General features: G+C 41.5%; 2 protein-coding genes across 3 annotated transcripts in view; one reads left to right on the top strand and one right to left on the bottom strand.

Annotated features, from left to right (window-relative positions):
* Positions 1 to 16,467, bottom strand: part of RPGRIP1 (RPGR interacting protein 1) — a 95,710-nt gene that overhangs the window by 39,212 nt on the left and 40,031 nt on the right. Inside the window, exons 7-12 of the mRNA XM_073575536.1 lie at positions 16,224 to 16,367; positions 15,998 to 16,103; positions 13,888 to 13,911; positions 9,922 to 10,068; positions 9,145 to 9,218; positions 8,925 to 9,064 (exon numbers count right to left, since the gene is read on the bottom strand). Coding sequence (XP_073431637.1) covers positions 8,925 to 9,064; positions 9,145 to 9,218; positions 9,922 to 10,068; positions 13,888 to 13,911; positions 15,998 to 16,103; positions 16,224 to 16,367 — 635 coding nt within the window. The remainder of the gene's footprint in view (positions 1 to 8,924; positions 9,065 to 9,144; positions 9,219 to 9,921; positions 10,069 to 13,887; positions 13,912 to 15,997; positions 16,104 to 16,223; positions 16,368 to 16,467) is intronic.
* On the top strand, positions 100 to 6,630 carry LOC141089167 (uncharacterized). 2 transcript variants are annotated; one of them, XM_073575491.1, is made up of 6 exons: positions 100 to 710; positions 3,793 to 4,270; positions 4,343 to 4,424; positions 4,503 to 5,077; positions 5,166 to 5,328; positions 5,449 to 6,630. In XM_073575491.1, the coding sequence occupies exons 4-6, from the start codon at positions 4,963 to 4,965 to the stop codon at positions 6,431 to 6,433; spliced, it is 1,263 nt and encodes a 420-aa protein (XP_073431592.1). In that variant the 5' UTR covers positions 100 to 710; positions 3,793 to 4,270; positions 4,343 to 4,424; positions 4,503 to 4,962; the 3' UTR covers positions 6,434 to 6,630. The 2 variants fall into 2 exon arrangements, with proteins under 2 accessions (XP_073431592.1, XP_073431591.1); XM_073575490.1 differs by having other exon boundaries at positions 3,793 to 3,971; positions 4,044 to 5,077.

Below are 16,467 nucleotides of genomic sequence, written 5' to 3' on the forward strand. Positions count from 1 at the left end.
TATCCGATGCTCTCACATCGGGTGCCATACACAAGTGTGACCCCGGCCTATTGCAGAGGACTGCAGCTCAGCTCCTAGTCGCTTCAATTACAGTTAAGGCCTCTTTCACACTTCAGTTTTTTGCCATCAGTCACAATCCGCCAAAATTTGAAATTGGCGGATCCGCTTTTTCTTGTTGCGGATCCGCCAATTTCCCCATTGGGATACATTAGTGGCGGATTTTGACGGATGGTCGTCCGTTGCGTCCGATATTCGGCGGATCCGCAAAATTCTTTGCGGATTCTGTCTGAGGGGGACGGAGAATGTAACGTTTTTTTTCGCCGTCAAAATGGCGGATGACGGCGGATCCGCCGTCATCAGCCATGCGGTAGAATGGGGCCCTATGGGCGGCGGATCCGCCGAGATCCGCCATTTTGCGGAATCCGCCGGCAGGATCCGCAAAATCGCACTGCGCATGCCCAGAAAAAAAGATACTTTTCCAGACAGTCCCAAAACTATATAAGATGGGCTAATTGGGCCCAGACATGCAGTAGCAGCCAGACAGCAAGCCAGCCAGACCACCACCAAGCCTGCAAGACAGCCACCAAGCCTGCAAGACAGCCACCAAGCCTGCAAGACAGCCACCAAGCCTGCCAGACCACCCAGCCTGCCAGACACCCACCAAGCCTGCAGCCACAGCTATCAAGAGGCCTGCCAGTACCAGCTTTAGTGTGAGTATACCTATGACATTTCTGTGTATGGCCTGCAAGTGTGTAGCGTGTGTGTGTGTGTGTGTGTGTGTGTGTGTGTGTGTGTGTGTGGTCTGTGAGTGTTGCATGTCTATTTTTTTTTTTTTATATTTTTTTTTTTCTGTTGCTTGTGTACTGCATTTTATTTTCATACAACTGTAATTATATTGTATTTTTTATGCTGTGATTGCTGCGATTGAGTGGTGTATGGTATGTGGTGTAATTGGGCCCAGACAATCCGGCACCAGCAACACTGAATACTCCTAGCAAGATATCCGACTCCAGCCTGCCTGACAGAAGATTCAACTAGAGCTATAAAACCTGTCTGCCCATCTGCAAGTCTACCACCTGCAAGACCCCTGGAGCGTGTGTGTGTATGTGTGTGGCCTGTGTGTGCATTTTTTTTTTTTTTTTTTTCGTTCCATTTTTTTTTTTTTTTTTCTGTTGCATGTGTACTGCTTTTTATTTTCATACAACTGTAATTATATTGTATTTTTTATGCTGTGATTGCTGCGATTGAGTGGTGTATTGTATGTGGTGTAATTGGGCCCAGACAATCCGGCACCAGCAACACTGAATACTCCAAGCAAGATATCCGACTCCAGCCTGCCTGACAGAAGATTCAACTAGAGCTATAAAACCTGTCTACCACCTGCAAGACCACTGGAGCGTGTGTGTGTGTATGTGTGTGGCCTGTGTGTGCATTTTTTTTTTTTTTTTTCGTTCCATTTTTTTTTTTTTTTTTTCTGTTGCATGTGTACTGCTTTTTATTTTCATACAACTGTAATTATATTGTATTTTTTATGCTGTGATTGCTGCGATTGAGTGGTGTATTGTATGTGGTGTAATTGGGCCCAGACAATCCGGCACCAGCAACATTGAATACTCCAAGCAAGATATCAGACTCCAGCCTGCCTGACAGAAGATTCAACTAGAGCTATAAAACCTGTCTACCACCTGCAAGACCCCTGGAGCGTGTGTGTGTGTATGTGTGTGGCCTGTGTGTGCATTTTTTTTTTTTTTTTTCGTTCCATTTTTTTTTTTTTTTTTTCTGTTGCATGTGTACTGCTTTTTATTTTCATACAACTGTAATTATATTGTATTTTTTATGCTGTGATTGCTGCGATTGAGTGGTGTATTGTATGTGGTGTAATTGGGCCCAGACAATCCGGCACCAGCAACATTGAATACTCCAAGCAAGATATCAGACTCCAGCCTGCCTGACAGAAGATTCAACTAGAGCTATAAAACCTGTCTGCACAGCTGCAAGTCTACCACCTGCAAGACCCCTGGAGTGTGTGTGTGTGTGTGTGTGTGTGTGTGTGTGTGTGTGTGTTGCATTTTTTTTTTTTTTTTCTGTTGCATGTGTACTGCATGTTATTTTCATACAACTTTAATATTGTATTTCTTGCTGTGATTGTGTGGTGTAAAGGCTGGTTTCATATTTGCACTTTATAGCGCAGGGATAACCTGCACACGTCCACCACTAATCCCCGTCCCATCTGGTCATCACTGCCTACTAGCACACATGGACGCTTGCGATCTGCACACCCTATCTTTAGTATGGGGTGCGCAGATTGCAAGCATTCATGTGCGCTAGTAGGCGGGGATTAGTGGCGGACGTGTGCAGGAAATAGCTGCGCTATAAAGTGCAAATGTGAAACCGGCCTAAATGGTATTGTATGTGGTGTTATTGGGCACAGACATCTACATCAAACACCAACCTGACTGTATCAGTCAGGCTGGTGTTTTAATGTAGATGTCTGTGCCCAATAACACCACATACAATACCATTTAGGCCGGTTTCACATTTGCACTTTATAGCGCAGCTATTTCCTGCACACGTCCGCCACTAATCCCCGCCTACTAGCGCACATGAATGCTTGCGATCTGCGCACCCTATCTTTATCATAGGGTGCGTAGATGGTGCGCTGGCAGGATTTTACCATGTGCTGCGCACTTTTGAAGGTGTGCCCTTGCGCGCCAAACGCAGCATGTTGCATTTTGGCGCGCACGGCACACCTTCAAAAGTGCGCAGCACACTGTAAAATCCTGCCAGCGCACCATCTGTGCACCCTATGATAAAGATAGGGTGCGCAGATCGCAAGCATTCATGTGCAGTAGTAGGTGGGGATTTGTGGCGGACGTGTGCAGGCCATCGCTGCGCTATAAAGTGCAAATGTGAAACCGGCCTAAATGGTATTGTATGTGGTTTGTGCCCAGACATCTGGCAACAGCCACACTGAAGAAACCGAACCAGACATCAAACACCAGCCTGACTGATAGAATTTCAAACTCCGCTGCAAATCTTCCACCTGCAAGACACCTGGAGTGTGTAGCCTGGCTGTGTGTTATGCGTGTTTGCGTTTTTTTATTTTTCATGTATTGTGGTATTTAAAATAAAGAGCAGAGTAGCTCCTATTTTTTGGAAAAAAAAAAAATAATAAAAAAAAAAAAAAAAATAAATTGTTTTGAAAAAATCTACTTTGTATCATTTTAAAAAAGGTAAAATTAAGTTACCATAAAGGTAATTGAAGTGTTCTGGTATACAAGTGTGGTTAAAAGTGAGATTGCAACATACCATGAAAAAATGGGTATACACAACTGAGTTTCAGGGAATTCAAAACCATGCAAACACAGTGGGTATACACAGAAATTAAACACCTTCAATCACTGGTTACATACTCTGTTGAGAGTTTCAGGGAATGCAAACACTGGTATACACACCAATTACACACTACACGCCTTCAATCACTGGTTACACGGTGAGACCTTTAATCACTGGTTACACTCTCGGTGAGAGTTTCAGGGAATGCAAACTGGTATACACAGCAATTACACACCTTCAATTACTGGTTACACTCAGTTACAAAACACAAAGAAAGTAGGTTTACACAAAATATTAGACACCTTCAATCACTGGTTACACTCTGAGATAAGGGAATGTAGACATGCAAACACTTAAAATTGCGTATAATTAGTTTCAGGGAATTACACATACAAAATGTGGTTTTTTTTTTTTTTTTTGTTTTTTTTTTAAAACTTTCATATCATTTTCTTTCAGTTCACACAATGAAGCGCCACCATACCGGCAGACACGGCCAGCCCAACCGTAGCAGAGATTCAGACCGCAGCAGGGATCAACGCAGCAGACATGACCGGTCAGACCGCAGCAGAAACAACCCTGACCGCAGCAGAGAGGAACAGCCACACCGCGGCGTACAGGCAACCATTAGTTTCCCTGTAAGTATAAAGACCTGAAAGCTTATTATGATCCTTTGTATAGTAGCTTAACAAGTCTCTTTATACTTGCAGATCACTTCAAGCACTACCAGCAGGGTAGCAGCAGAGAGAGCCAGCCAGGCTGCAGCAGAGAGGCCCAGCCAGACCGCAACAGAGACTGCCAGCCAGGCTGCAGCAGAGAGGCCCAGCCAGACCGCAACAGAGACTGCCAGCCAGGCTGCAGCAGAGAGGCCCAGCCAGACCGCAACAGAGACTGCCAGCCAGGCCGAAGCAGATACTGCCAGCCAAACATTTTCCCTGTAAGTATAAAAGCCTGAAAGCTTATTATGATACTTTGTATAGTAGCTTAACAAGTGTGTTTATACTTGCAGATCAGTTCAGGAAGCAACACAGCTGCCCCAAGCCGTAATGTCTTCTCCTGAAAGCTCCCCCTCACATCATCAGCGAGCTGAGGTAAAAAAAATTTTGTTTATTTTTTATTTAAAATAATTTTTTTGTGGTTAAAAACACTATCCTATTATGTTTTAACAGGAAGCTGATTCAGAGGAGCTTCCAGGAGGAGACGTGCAGGGTGGAGAGACACACGGAGGGGGTGCGCAGATTGTAAGTTTAGCACATACACAGATACATAATGCTACACCCAACACAAACATTCATCACAGTGCACACCATAATTGCATCCATCCAAACATTTTTTTTTTTTTTTCCCACAGTCTTCAGAATCCGGTGCCCGCACTAGAGTGACTCCCAGGACATCCCAGGGTCGTCAAGGTGATGCCTCTGGTGGTCGGCAAACGGTAAGTAACCCTATTTTGATAATTGTTTAAATGAACATCATGTGTTTGAATATAATGTAATTTTTTGCTTTTTGTTTTGTTTTTTATCTTCACAGGTTTCACAGCGTGCTCCCCGCAGACATCAGGAGGAGGGTGTCATTATTGATAGTGATGACCTCATCCATGAGGTGGAAATCCGGGAGCCGCTGTGGAACATGGCAAACCGTCTTCATGCCGACCAACCAACCACACGACGGCTCTGGGATGAAGTCTGTTCTTCAGTTATTGACAACTGGGAGGAACTCAATGCGAGGGCCAGGGATTTTGTGCGTAAGTATTACAACTTCAGTAACTTTATATTTCCAGCATGTGAAGTGTTGAATACTAAACCTTTTTTTTTTTTTTTTTTGCTTCACAGGTGACAGGGTTATCACACGGTGGCGGTCGCTCCGGGATCGCTTCAAGAGGGACTACAACAAAGAGATTCAGACCCCGAGTGGATCGTCGGGAGGACGCCGGGGACCCCAGTACAAAAACTACCAAGCCCTGGCGTTCCTGCGATCTACAATGGCGTGCAGAAGGTAAATATTCCCCAAACAATTCCTGTAGTAGAAATGTTTAACCAATTTTTTTTTCAGCAGACTTAAATTAAATATCAATATTTTTAATATACATTTTTTTCTTCTTTTTTTTTTTTTTAGCACCATCTGCAGCACTCGGGAGTCTGCATCACAGTTGCGTCCCTCTGGAGTGATCCCTAGTGAGACCGCCCCCGGTGACCACATCGAGGTATCCGACCCCTCTGTACCTACCCTCTTGTCTGATCCCTCTATCCCCTCCACCAGCACTGGAGCAGCAGGGCAGACTTCATCACATGAAGCTGCTGGTGACGACTTGTTCCCTGTTCCCCACCCCTCAGACACTGCCGCAACATCTCGACCAACTTTTGGTTCTGGCCGGCAGCGTCTGAGGAGTCAGGAAAGGATGACCTTGTCTGACTGTTTGAGTCTAAACTCAACTGTTCAACACGGTTTCCACACTTATGGACAACGGTTATCTTCTGGGTTGACCATGATCAATCAAAGTATCATGGAACTCAGAAGATACATGGAACAGATGAGTTTAGAATCAAACCAGACACCGAGACATACCTTTTTTCATTCTGTTGTCCGGCAAATGGAAGGTTTAAGTACTCACCAGCAGATGCGTGTGATGCAAGCCTGTCAGAATGCTCTAGTGGAAGTGCTTGCTGAAGCATCTCTTCCTCCCCCTGTCTATCCTTCCACAGTCCATCCTCCCCCTGTCTATCCTTCCACAGTCCATCCTCCCCCTGTCTATCCTTCCACAGTCCATCCTCCCCCCGTCCATCCTTCCACCACCATCAATCACACAGCCGTCCCTCCTCCTACCACTCCCTCTCCTTTCTCTAGTTCCCCATTCCATTCTTCCCAGTACCTACCTTCCCCATTGCATTATACCCCAATGCCCTCGCCATACCCACCCCCACATACACCTTCAATGTACCCACAAACCTCGTCTGTCCATCCACTCCCGTCCCAACCACATGTGTTAAACCCCCCTTCCACTTCTGGTCCTCACCAACTCCCTCCCCAGTCCCCTACCCCCCTCGATGTGGTCAACCCCCCCTCCAATACTATCTCCACCCAACAGTATCATAGTTTGTAATTTTTCTGTTGTAATATACCAAAAAAAAATTAAAAAAGTAATATACCAAAAAAAATTAAAAAGTAATATTATACCAAAAAAAAGTTAACAAAAAGGTAATACCAAAAAAAGTTACAAAAAAAGTTAAGAAAAAAAATTAAAAAAAAAAAATACAGTTAATACAAATTGTCAGAAATAAACTGTTTTTTTTCAAAAAACTTTATTGTGATGTTTATTTTTTGCTTCTTTATTCAAATTACACCAGTGGTGTAAAAGGTAAACACAACACTTGTTAACACAACACACAACCCTGGGTAATATTTCACAGTACACCGGTGGTGTACAAGGTACAAAAAAACACTTGGTAGCACAACATTTGATAACCAACACTTGTGAACATTTCAAAGTGTAAAACGCTTGGTACACAACACTTGGTAACTTTACGCTTGGTAACTTTACGCTTGGTACACAACACTTGGATAACTTTACGCTTGGTACCCAACAATTGTTAACACTGCAAAGTGTAAAATTAACCAAATCACATGGTAAAACACAATGCTTGTGCAAAGCAAACACTTGGTAAAATTTCAGATAAAAAAAAAAAAAAAAAAAATTACTCACAATTGGTAAGAAGAAAATTATATCATGTGATATTGCCAGTCCACTTGTCCCTCTGGTGTAACAAAATAATCTGCAAAGGTATCCCTAATTCTTGCCACTGAACCAGTACTCCGAAAAGTTTGCTGCTCATAATCCCACAAGGTGGTTTCATACACATTGTCATCGATGGAAACTGGTTCCTTTGAAAGGACGAAATTGTGCAGGATTACACAGGCCTTTACCACCTCATCCACAGTCTCTGTTTTCATTTTCATTGCCGTTAACAGGACTCTCCATTTTGCAGTTAAAATTCCAAACGCGCACTCCACCACTCTGCGCGCTCTGGTTAACCGATAGTTATAGATTCTTTTCTGGTGTGTTAATCCACGACTACCATATGGCTTCAGTAGGTGTTTTGAAAGTTGAAAAGCATCGTCGCCAACGCACACAAAAGGCATTGGTGGGCCTGTTGTTCCAGGGAGTGGTCTTGGAGGTGGGAAGTTAAAATTGTCTCCATACAAGCGACGGCCCATGGTGGAACTCTTGAATACCTGTGAGTCGTTAGAACGACCGTATGCACCAATGTCCACGGCAATGAATTTGCAGTTTGCATCCGAAATGGCCATTAGCACAATGGAAAAGTATTTTTTATAGTTGTAAAACTGTGAACCAGATCCCATGGGTTTCACAATCCTGATATGCTTGCCATCCACGGCACCGATGCAGTTTGGAAACTGGCAGATATCTTGAAACTTCTCTGCAATCTCCAGCCACCTCTCCTGTGTTGGCTCTGGGATGTATTCCTCCTGTAGAGAATCCCATAATGCCCGGCAGGTCTGTTGTACAATTCCAGCAATAGTGGAAATCCCAATCCGGAACTGGAAATGGAGGGAGGTGAAGGATTCTCCAGTTGCCAGGAATCTTAAAAAAAGGGAAAAAAAGTAAAATTAATACAAACTACAAGCCATAACATAACAATAAAAGCCTGCAGAATCTGAAACATTTTAAAAGGTAGATAACTTACCGAAGGGTCACCATCAAACGCTCCGCCGGTGATATAGAAAACCGCATTTGTGTGTCCCTTCTCCGGATTTGTTCTCCAACACGATCCACCAATATCTCAAAGAATTCCATCCGCATGCGCACGTAGTTGAAGAACTTGTCCGGATTCTCCCTCAATTCCAGGTACAGTGTGGAAAAAACGCCACGGGTGAACCTCTGCGCATTAATGGGATGAATCCACTGGCGCCGTCTCCTCATACGCAGGATTCGCAGTCTTCTTTTCTCCCTCTCGATAGCAATAATTGCCAACCGATTCAAGTGAAGATCCAATTCCACACAGAAGCTGTCAATACTCGCAATAACTCCTTCCATACTCGCACTAACTCCTTCCATCGCTGCCACTAGCTCTAAAACCTTTCAAAGAAATTGTATCACAACACCCTAGATATATTTCTCCCTAGTTTCCAGCATCCAATCACATTTGAGAGCATTTTCCAAGAGCGAATCATATTTGGGAGCATCCCATTTTGGAGGAGTGGAAAAACGGATCCGCAAAAAACGGATCCAACGGATGACAAAAACGGATGCAAACTGATGGTACGGATCCGTTTTGTTGAGGATCCGCAGTAAAATCGGTATGGCGGATCCTCAACAAAACGGATCCGTTCCATCAGTTTGCATCCGTTTTGTTCCCATTTTTGCGGATCCGCCATTTTCAAATTTTTGGCGGATTGTGACTGATGGCAAAAAACTGAAGTGTGAAAGAGGCCTAAGCTGAAGTTGGTGGGATTGCTGGGTCAGACCCCCACCGATCTGACCAATTTTATGAGCAGACTATTACCATCAAATCCCTTTAAATCGTATGACTTTGTGATTGAATGATACATGTCCTTATAGTCCTCTTAGCCACCTTTCTCTTGCTGAAGAAGCTCCTTGCTTTGTGTCAGATCGGTTGCATGACATTGAATGAATTCCTCCAGCTTCTTGATCTGAGCTTTCATCTCCACCTCTGTCATTTTCCATGAGTTCACATGTTCTGTATCCAGAGAACTGACAAATACATGAATATATATGTTATCATTCAGAGCCATTTATTAACATCAGTCGCTCATCACTTCTTCTGATCTCACCTTTTCAGGAGATTCTCATAGTTTTCTTTAAGAAGTTCTTTCTCCTTCTCAAGATCAGAGACTCGCTCCTGAAACTAAAAGATCACAGCACTGACGCTCAATGTAATGTAACATAAGATACTGGGATCGTAAAGAGTGCAGTCCTATCTAGATCCCTAAATGTAAGAGGGTGATGGCATTTTTAGGACGGTAGCGACATGAGATGCACGGTGCCATATTCACACTAGATGGCGCTCTCTTCATTGCATATGTAATGCGAGGCATGAGGCATACTCTTTGTACTGGTTCAAATTTCTGAAAAATTGTTAATATTTTTATTGTGAAATTGATCCAGCTTATTTCTTATAAACAGTACACATAGTTTACATGTAGAGAATTCTAGTAAGGTAATATTTAAGGCATTCCCACATTAAGGGTATGTTCACAAGTAGCATTTTTGCTGCAGATTTTCCTGCACCAAAAACCAGAGTGTTGGCAGGAAAAATGCTGCTGGAAATGCTCATATTTTTTATTCATTTGTAAGTGTCTTTTCACTTGCGTTTGTTCTGCAAAAACGGTGAAAGAATTGACATTCTGCAGATTTGATGGTTAAAATCTGCAAGGAAAAAAAAGCAGCATGCACACGGGATTTCAGAAATTTCATTCCCTCTGCTAGTACTGTAAACTGTTACAGTTTTAACCTTTCAAAAAATTCAAAAATGCAGTTTGTGAACAAGCCCTGAACAATCACAAAACAGGAAGAAAAAGGTTTCCAACTTTAGGCTCCTGAGCCTCTACCTCAAGAAGTGACTTCTGCAGGTGGGCTGCGTTCTGCTGCTCAATCTCCAATGTCAACACCTTCCCCCTTTCTTCTTTCAGTTGTGAGTTCAGCTCATCTAACTGAGTCAGCACTGCTTCATGACTGAGTGTCAGTGACTTTTGCTTCTACCAGGATGAAAACGGCAAAAAAGGTAGATTACAATCAAAAGTGGCTCAACTAGATACTATGCCTCTTTGCACAATAAATTCTAAGTTATCCTGGGGAAATCATCACACGCAAAATTCTGCTAACCCCATCGGTACTATTACTAACCTGATGGATGGATGTAGAAAATTACAGGCGCGATCAGCAAACTAAACTATTTATATAGCTAATGCAAGAAATGTGTAAAACTCAACAAGTAAAATAAGAATATATTTTATTATTAACAATAATTATAAACAATTGGTAGACGTACAAAAATGAACATATATAATAATACAATAATTAGGGGGACAGTGGCACCACATTCTCAAACAGGATAATGAGGGACTATAATCATTAAATGCCTAAGTCATGAAGATGGATACTCAAAAAAAGAAAGAACCCATTACGATCAATGTTTTAAAGCAATGCTGGTAATCAGGGAAAAGAAAGGGGAAGAGTGATGTCACCTAACTGAGGTAATAGTGCCATGACTGAGACATTACCTATAAGGAACACACCCGACGCGCGTTTCACATTACGCTTCATCAGGGAGTCCAATGTTGAGTTTTACATATTTTTTTTGCATAGTTATCTTTGATTCTATTGGGCATATTGACTTTATATTTTAAGCTCAGGATACCATTGTAGGTGTGGTATATTTATGTGGTTTACCTATTTCATGTAAAGCAGCACACATAATGTGGCAGTTGCTTTGACAATTGCTAAATCTGTACTTAGTTGTATTCAGCCATTAAAAGTGGATATTAATGTGCATTTAATACTGAAATTACAGTTCAAATACCATGCATGCATGTGAGTGGAACCTGACATCAGGAAATTGCCTTTTAACCTGCCCCATGCTCCTTCAGGCAGATACATGATAATGACAAGGGTGTTTGGAGATAAACTACCGGTATATGTTTTGTGGCTTTGGCATAGTAATAAAGTAAAAACTTGCCACCTTGTGTGTAAAACCATTCCCCCGAGACATTGGCCAAATCACTGAGTGATCTTTTAAAAATACACATATTCCCTTTCACCCTTTGCTCCTGTCAAGTTTCGTCAGCACAGACGTCTTTGAAATCATACACAATAAGCTTGGTGGCCCAGACCCAACAAGAGTATGCCCTGATGTCACCAGGTCAGAGTGATCAATCAACGGGAATTGGAGTGTTTTCAAATGATGACACAATGACTTGGCCAGGATGCTCGCCCCCTCAATGACTTGGCCAGGATACTTGCCCCCTCAATGATTTAGCCAGGATCCTCACCCCCCTCAATGACTTGGCCAGGATGCTTGCCCCCTCAATGATTTGGCCAGGATGCTCTCCCCCCTCAATGACTTGGTATCACAGTTTTACTCACATGGAGGAAAGGTTTACATTAAAAAATTATGTCAAAAGTTCAAAACATATTGTTTAACTATTAACTCCATTGTTATTACCATGCTATTGCCTGCAAGTGAATAGGTTGCTAGGTAATTTTCTGCTGTCAGGTTCCCTTTAAAGGCTTATTTTCAAAAAAGCAAAGTATCCTCTATCTATAGCCCAGTGGATTAATTGCTTATTGCTAAGAATCCAACTGCTAGGACTCAAAGGGATTCATTGACTTTAGGATTGCCTAATGTGGCACTCTGCTTTTTTTGGCAGTCCTATTGACAATGATTGGTACATGTACGCCTCTGCTCCATTCAGGAGCGTGGCTGTCGAGCCACATTCTTAAAACTCCAAAGCCCCAATTTTGGGATCCATAAGGGTACCAGTAGTTGGATCCCGACCGATCAGCAAGGGCATAGCTTGCCATTTTGGGAATAACCCTTACATTCCACTCATATGTGATGAAAAAATTTTCACATAGAAAAATATCTGCAAGAAGTAGCCTGCTACTTATTCCCACAGGCTCTATCCTGAAATGTCAGCAGGTTAGCCCAATTCGGGTTGTGTGTGCACCACCTCACAAAATCCAAATGAACATTCTTCAAGTCTGCAACATAATCAAGTACTATAAGTAAGTTACAGTAAGCAATAATAATAAATAATATTACTTATTTACAATCCCAGCCACTCTTCAGTAGCTGGGCTAGTAGGAGCTAGCCCAATATTATGTATGCAGAGATGCAATAATGCATTGCTTGCTCTTCATGCATGCATGCAATCTTGCAAGAGGGGTTAATAAAGAAGTATTTTTCCTAGATACGAACCAAAAAGAAATAGAGGGTCAAATCTATTCCAACAATAAAGGGTGTCTGTTTTTGATCGAATCCCGCAATCGTGTGTCCCCCATGGGAGAAACGTCTAACTGCGGGACCAGACTATACACATATAAAGACTAGGCAGCTGGGATATTTTACACCAAGAACATTCGCAGTTGCTTCTCTTTTTATTTCAGAAACATGGCGGGGGGGGGATAAAACCGATTGGCTACAATAGTACACCATATAGTCTATAAGCAGGAACATCTACCAAAGTGGAGATGCCCTTTAAATGCAAAACTTTTTATTATAAAAACTTAATTCCAGTTCACCCAGTTGCTCTATGCTCATCCACCTGGGTCTCGCCCTGGCCTCACATCAAGGATAATAGAAAAAATTGGAGTCCGGCTCAACAGGACTGGGTTTTCCTTTTCTTATTTTTCAAGACAAATTATAGTGCATACAAAAGAAAATTTTCATGGTCGACATGACCCTGTCGACACGTTTCGATTGCACTAAGAAGTCTAATTTGAATTTTTTTTTAAACTTAGTATTTTTTTTATTTCTTGTGATATTTGTTGATGGTTTTTGCACCAAATTCTTCCAAATGTGCAAAATATAAAAAAATGTTCTTTATATTTGTCTTTCATTTTTTAGCAAACAAAACAAACATATAAAAAGTACTGTACACTTTAAAAAAGTTACAAATTAAAAAAGGAATAGAGAGCAAATAAAAAACAGGTGGAAAAATACCAAAAACTATGCAAAGAAAGGCACGAATGCAATAATGAATGGGGTCATAAATCCCCTGGTTTTTTTTGCACAGAAGGCCCAAAGCTTTATTGCACTTGCACCAGTTTTTTTGTCAAGCTTTTTTTGTTTTGCAACATTTTTTTGTTTGCAGCTATGGTAATTCATCTTTCCATTTTTGCATTTTTTGAGGTGTATTTGCCTTTTTTTTTACTTTGCCATTATTGGGGTGGTTCTGGTGTTTCAGATTCATATTAATCCAGGGTTTAACGATTCATATTTTACGATTTCTCAAAAAGTTGCAAAATTTTGTGTCAATGTACTCCAACCCCCCTCCCCACCCTGGAGTGATTTCATGTACGTCAGAAAACTTTGAACATTTTTTGCGACATATTGCAAAACATACATTTTTGCTCTAAAAAGGTGCAAAAATGGTTAAAGACAGAAAAAAAGACAATTTTTGACTTCATGAATTGCACATGCCATTTTGATGAAATTGGCGCAAAAATCTTCAGCAGATACCACAAGATAATAGAAGAAAAGGGACTGAACCCACCATTGAAGAAAAATGCAAATGATGCTCTCTCCCACAGTCTTTAGAGGAGTCTGGAGGACAGATCTGGTCACATGCAGTCATTTTATAGATATAAGAGCTGTGTAGTCTGTGAGGAAAGCTGCACTAACAAATGCAAGAGTAGTAAGGGCTCATGAAAGGCCGAGCGGTTCCAGCACGGACTGCTAATATACAGACCCAAGTGTGACAGCCTCATAGAAATAGAATATACAGTCATATGTTAAAGTTTGGGCACCCCTATTAATGTTAACCTTTTTTCTTTATAACAATTTTGGTTTTTGCAACAGCTATTTCAGTTTCATATATCTAATAACTGATGGACTCAGTTATATTTCTGGATTCAAATGAGGTTTATTGTACTAACAGAAAATGTGCAATCTGCGTTTTAACAAAATTTGACCTGTGCAAAAGTATGGGCACCCTTATAATTTTCTTGATTTGAACACTCCTAACTACTTTTTACTGACTTCCTGAAGCACTAAATTGGTTTTGTAACCTTATTGAGCTTTGAACTTCATAGCCAGGTGTGTCAAATCATGAGAAAAGGTATTTAAAGTGGCCACTTGCAAGTAGTTCTCCTATTTGATTCTCCTATGAAGAGTGGCATCATGGGCTCCTCAAATCAACTCTCAAATGATCTGAAAACAAAGATTATTCAACATAGCTTTTCAGGGGAAGGATACAAAAAGTTGTCTCAGAGATTTAACCTGTCAGTTTCCACTGTGAGGAACATAGTAAGGAAATGGAAGAACACAGGTACAGTTCTTGTTAAGCCCAGAAGTGGCAAGCCAAGAAAAATATCAGAAAGGCAGAGAAGAAGAATGGTGAGAACAGTCAAGGACAATCCACAGACCACCTCCAAAGACCTGCAGCATCATCTTGCTGCAGATGGTGTCACTGTGCATTGGTCAACAATACAGCGCACTTTGCACAAGGAGAAGCTGTATGGGAGAGTGATGCGAAAGAAGCCGTTTCTGCAAGCACGCCACAAACAGAGTCGCCTGAGGTATGCAAAAGCACATTTGGACAAGTCAGTTACATTTTGGAAGAAGGTCCTATGGACTGATGAAACAAAGATTGAGTTGTTTGGTCATACAAAAAGGCGTTATGCATGGAGGCTAAAAAACACAGCATTCCAAGAAAAACACTTGCTACCCACAGTAAAATTTGGTGGAGGTTCCATCATGCTTTGGGGTTGTGTGGCCAATGCCGGCATCGGGAATCTTGTTAAAGTTGAGGGTCGCATGGATTCAACTCAGTATCAGCAGATTCTTGACAATAATGTGCAAGAATCAGTGACGAAGTTGAAGTTACGCAGGGGATGGATATTTCAGCAAGACAATGATCCAAAACACCGCTCCAAATCTACTCAGGCATTCATGCAGAGTAACAATAGCAATGTTGTGGAATGGCCATCCCAGTCCCCAGACCTGAATATCACTGAACATCTGTGGGATGATTTGAAGCGGGTTGTCCATGCTCGGTGACCATCAAACTTGACTGAACTAGAATTGTTTTGTAAACAGGAATGGTCACAAATACCTTCATCCAGGATCCAGGAACTCATTAATAGCTACAGGAAGCGACTAGAGGCTGTTATTTTTGCAAAAGGAGGATCTACGAAATATTAATGTCACTTTTATGTTGAGGTGCCCATACTTTTGCACAGGTCAAATTTTGTTTAAATGCAGATTGCACATTTTCTGTTAGTACAATAAACCTCATTTGAATCCAGAAATACAACTGAGTCCATCAGTTATTAGATATATGAAACTGAAATAGCTGTTGCAAAAACCAAAATTGTTATAAAGAAAAAAGGTTAACATTAATAGGGGTGCCCAAACTTTAACATATGACTCTATGAAGCTGTGATGCTCCGGTTGGGAGAGTTGCCGCCTGTCTGTGCATTGTGGTCCGACTAATGTGCCATAAAATCATGTTGCCAATACATCTGTTAAAATAAAGATAAAATGGCGCCTCTTTTACATGTGATAATGTTGATGATTTTGTACTAAGTCCTTACAATAGAGCAGCTCACTCTTGAAAGGCATTGCCAATAAAGTCTTGCATGTTGATTCTGGTGGCACCGTCCACTCCTTCTTTTTTGTATTCTATTGCCGTTACCACAACCAGACTGACTGGTTCGATGAGGAGCTTCTTATAATGATTGTTACATCGAGCTATATAGAGCTATGGCCATCATTTGTGCAAAGCCACAAGGTGAATAGAGTAGGTCACCTAGGATTATTGAAGGTGCACATTTTCCTCACAGATTTTCAACTATGGAGTGTGACATAAAGGATAATACTTAGTGGTAGTGATTATTTCTGTAGGTGTGTTGCTCAAAATAAAAGAACAATTAGGAAATATAGGATATAAATTCACTCTTTACCTCTTTGAGCTGTTGGAATTGTTCTCTTAGAACGCAGAGACTTGTGCTTTTTTCCCTGAGTTCCCTTTGTAAACGGATATTTGTCACATTTTCCTGGATAGTTGTCCTAAAATGATACAGTTCTATTTATTACTTTACCACTACATACCACATATGAGGCTGGTTTTGAATGGTGGCAATGATATCGATATAACATAGCATCCTGTTTTTAGTCATGCCAGCTCACCGTTGGTCCTCTACTTGCTGCATTTGGTGCAGCGAAAGAATCATCTCTGTTCTTAATTCCTTAGGTTTACTAGTAACCATGTTCTTTTGTAAGGCTGTAGACCGATCATCCACACTATTGGTTTGCCTTCCAATAATCTTCAGCCTGAAACCATAAATTATATTAGTAGTCATCTCTACATCGCAGCTTGAAGGCCAAGCTTTCAAAGATCCTTCATTCTTAATAGAATTGATCCTACAATATG

This window comes from Dendrobates tinctorius, unplaced genomic scaffold (genome assembly GCF_039654945.1).
Source record: "Dendrobates tinctorius isolate UK_male_01 unplaced genomic scaffold, ASM3965494v1 ptg000044l, whole genome shotgun sequence".
Taxonomy (NCBI): Eukaryota; Metazoa; Chordata; class Amphibia; order Anura; family Dendrobatidae; genus Dendrobates; species Dendrobates tinctorius.

Excerpts from the sequence above, each read along its gene's own strand:
- LOC141089167 (XM_073575491.1), top strand. The coding sequence starts at position 4,963 with ATGGCAAACCGTCTTCATGCCGACCAACCAACCACACGACGGCTCTGG. Across the intron at positions 5,078-5,165 it reads GAGGGCCAGGGATTTTGTGC|GTGACAGGGTTATCACACGG; the intron begins GTAAGTATTACA and ends TTTGCTTCACAG. Across the intron at positions 5,329-5,448 it reads TCTACAATGGCGTGCAGAAG|CACCATCTGCAGCACTCGGG; the intron begins GTAAATATTCCC and ends TTTTTTTTTTAG.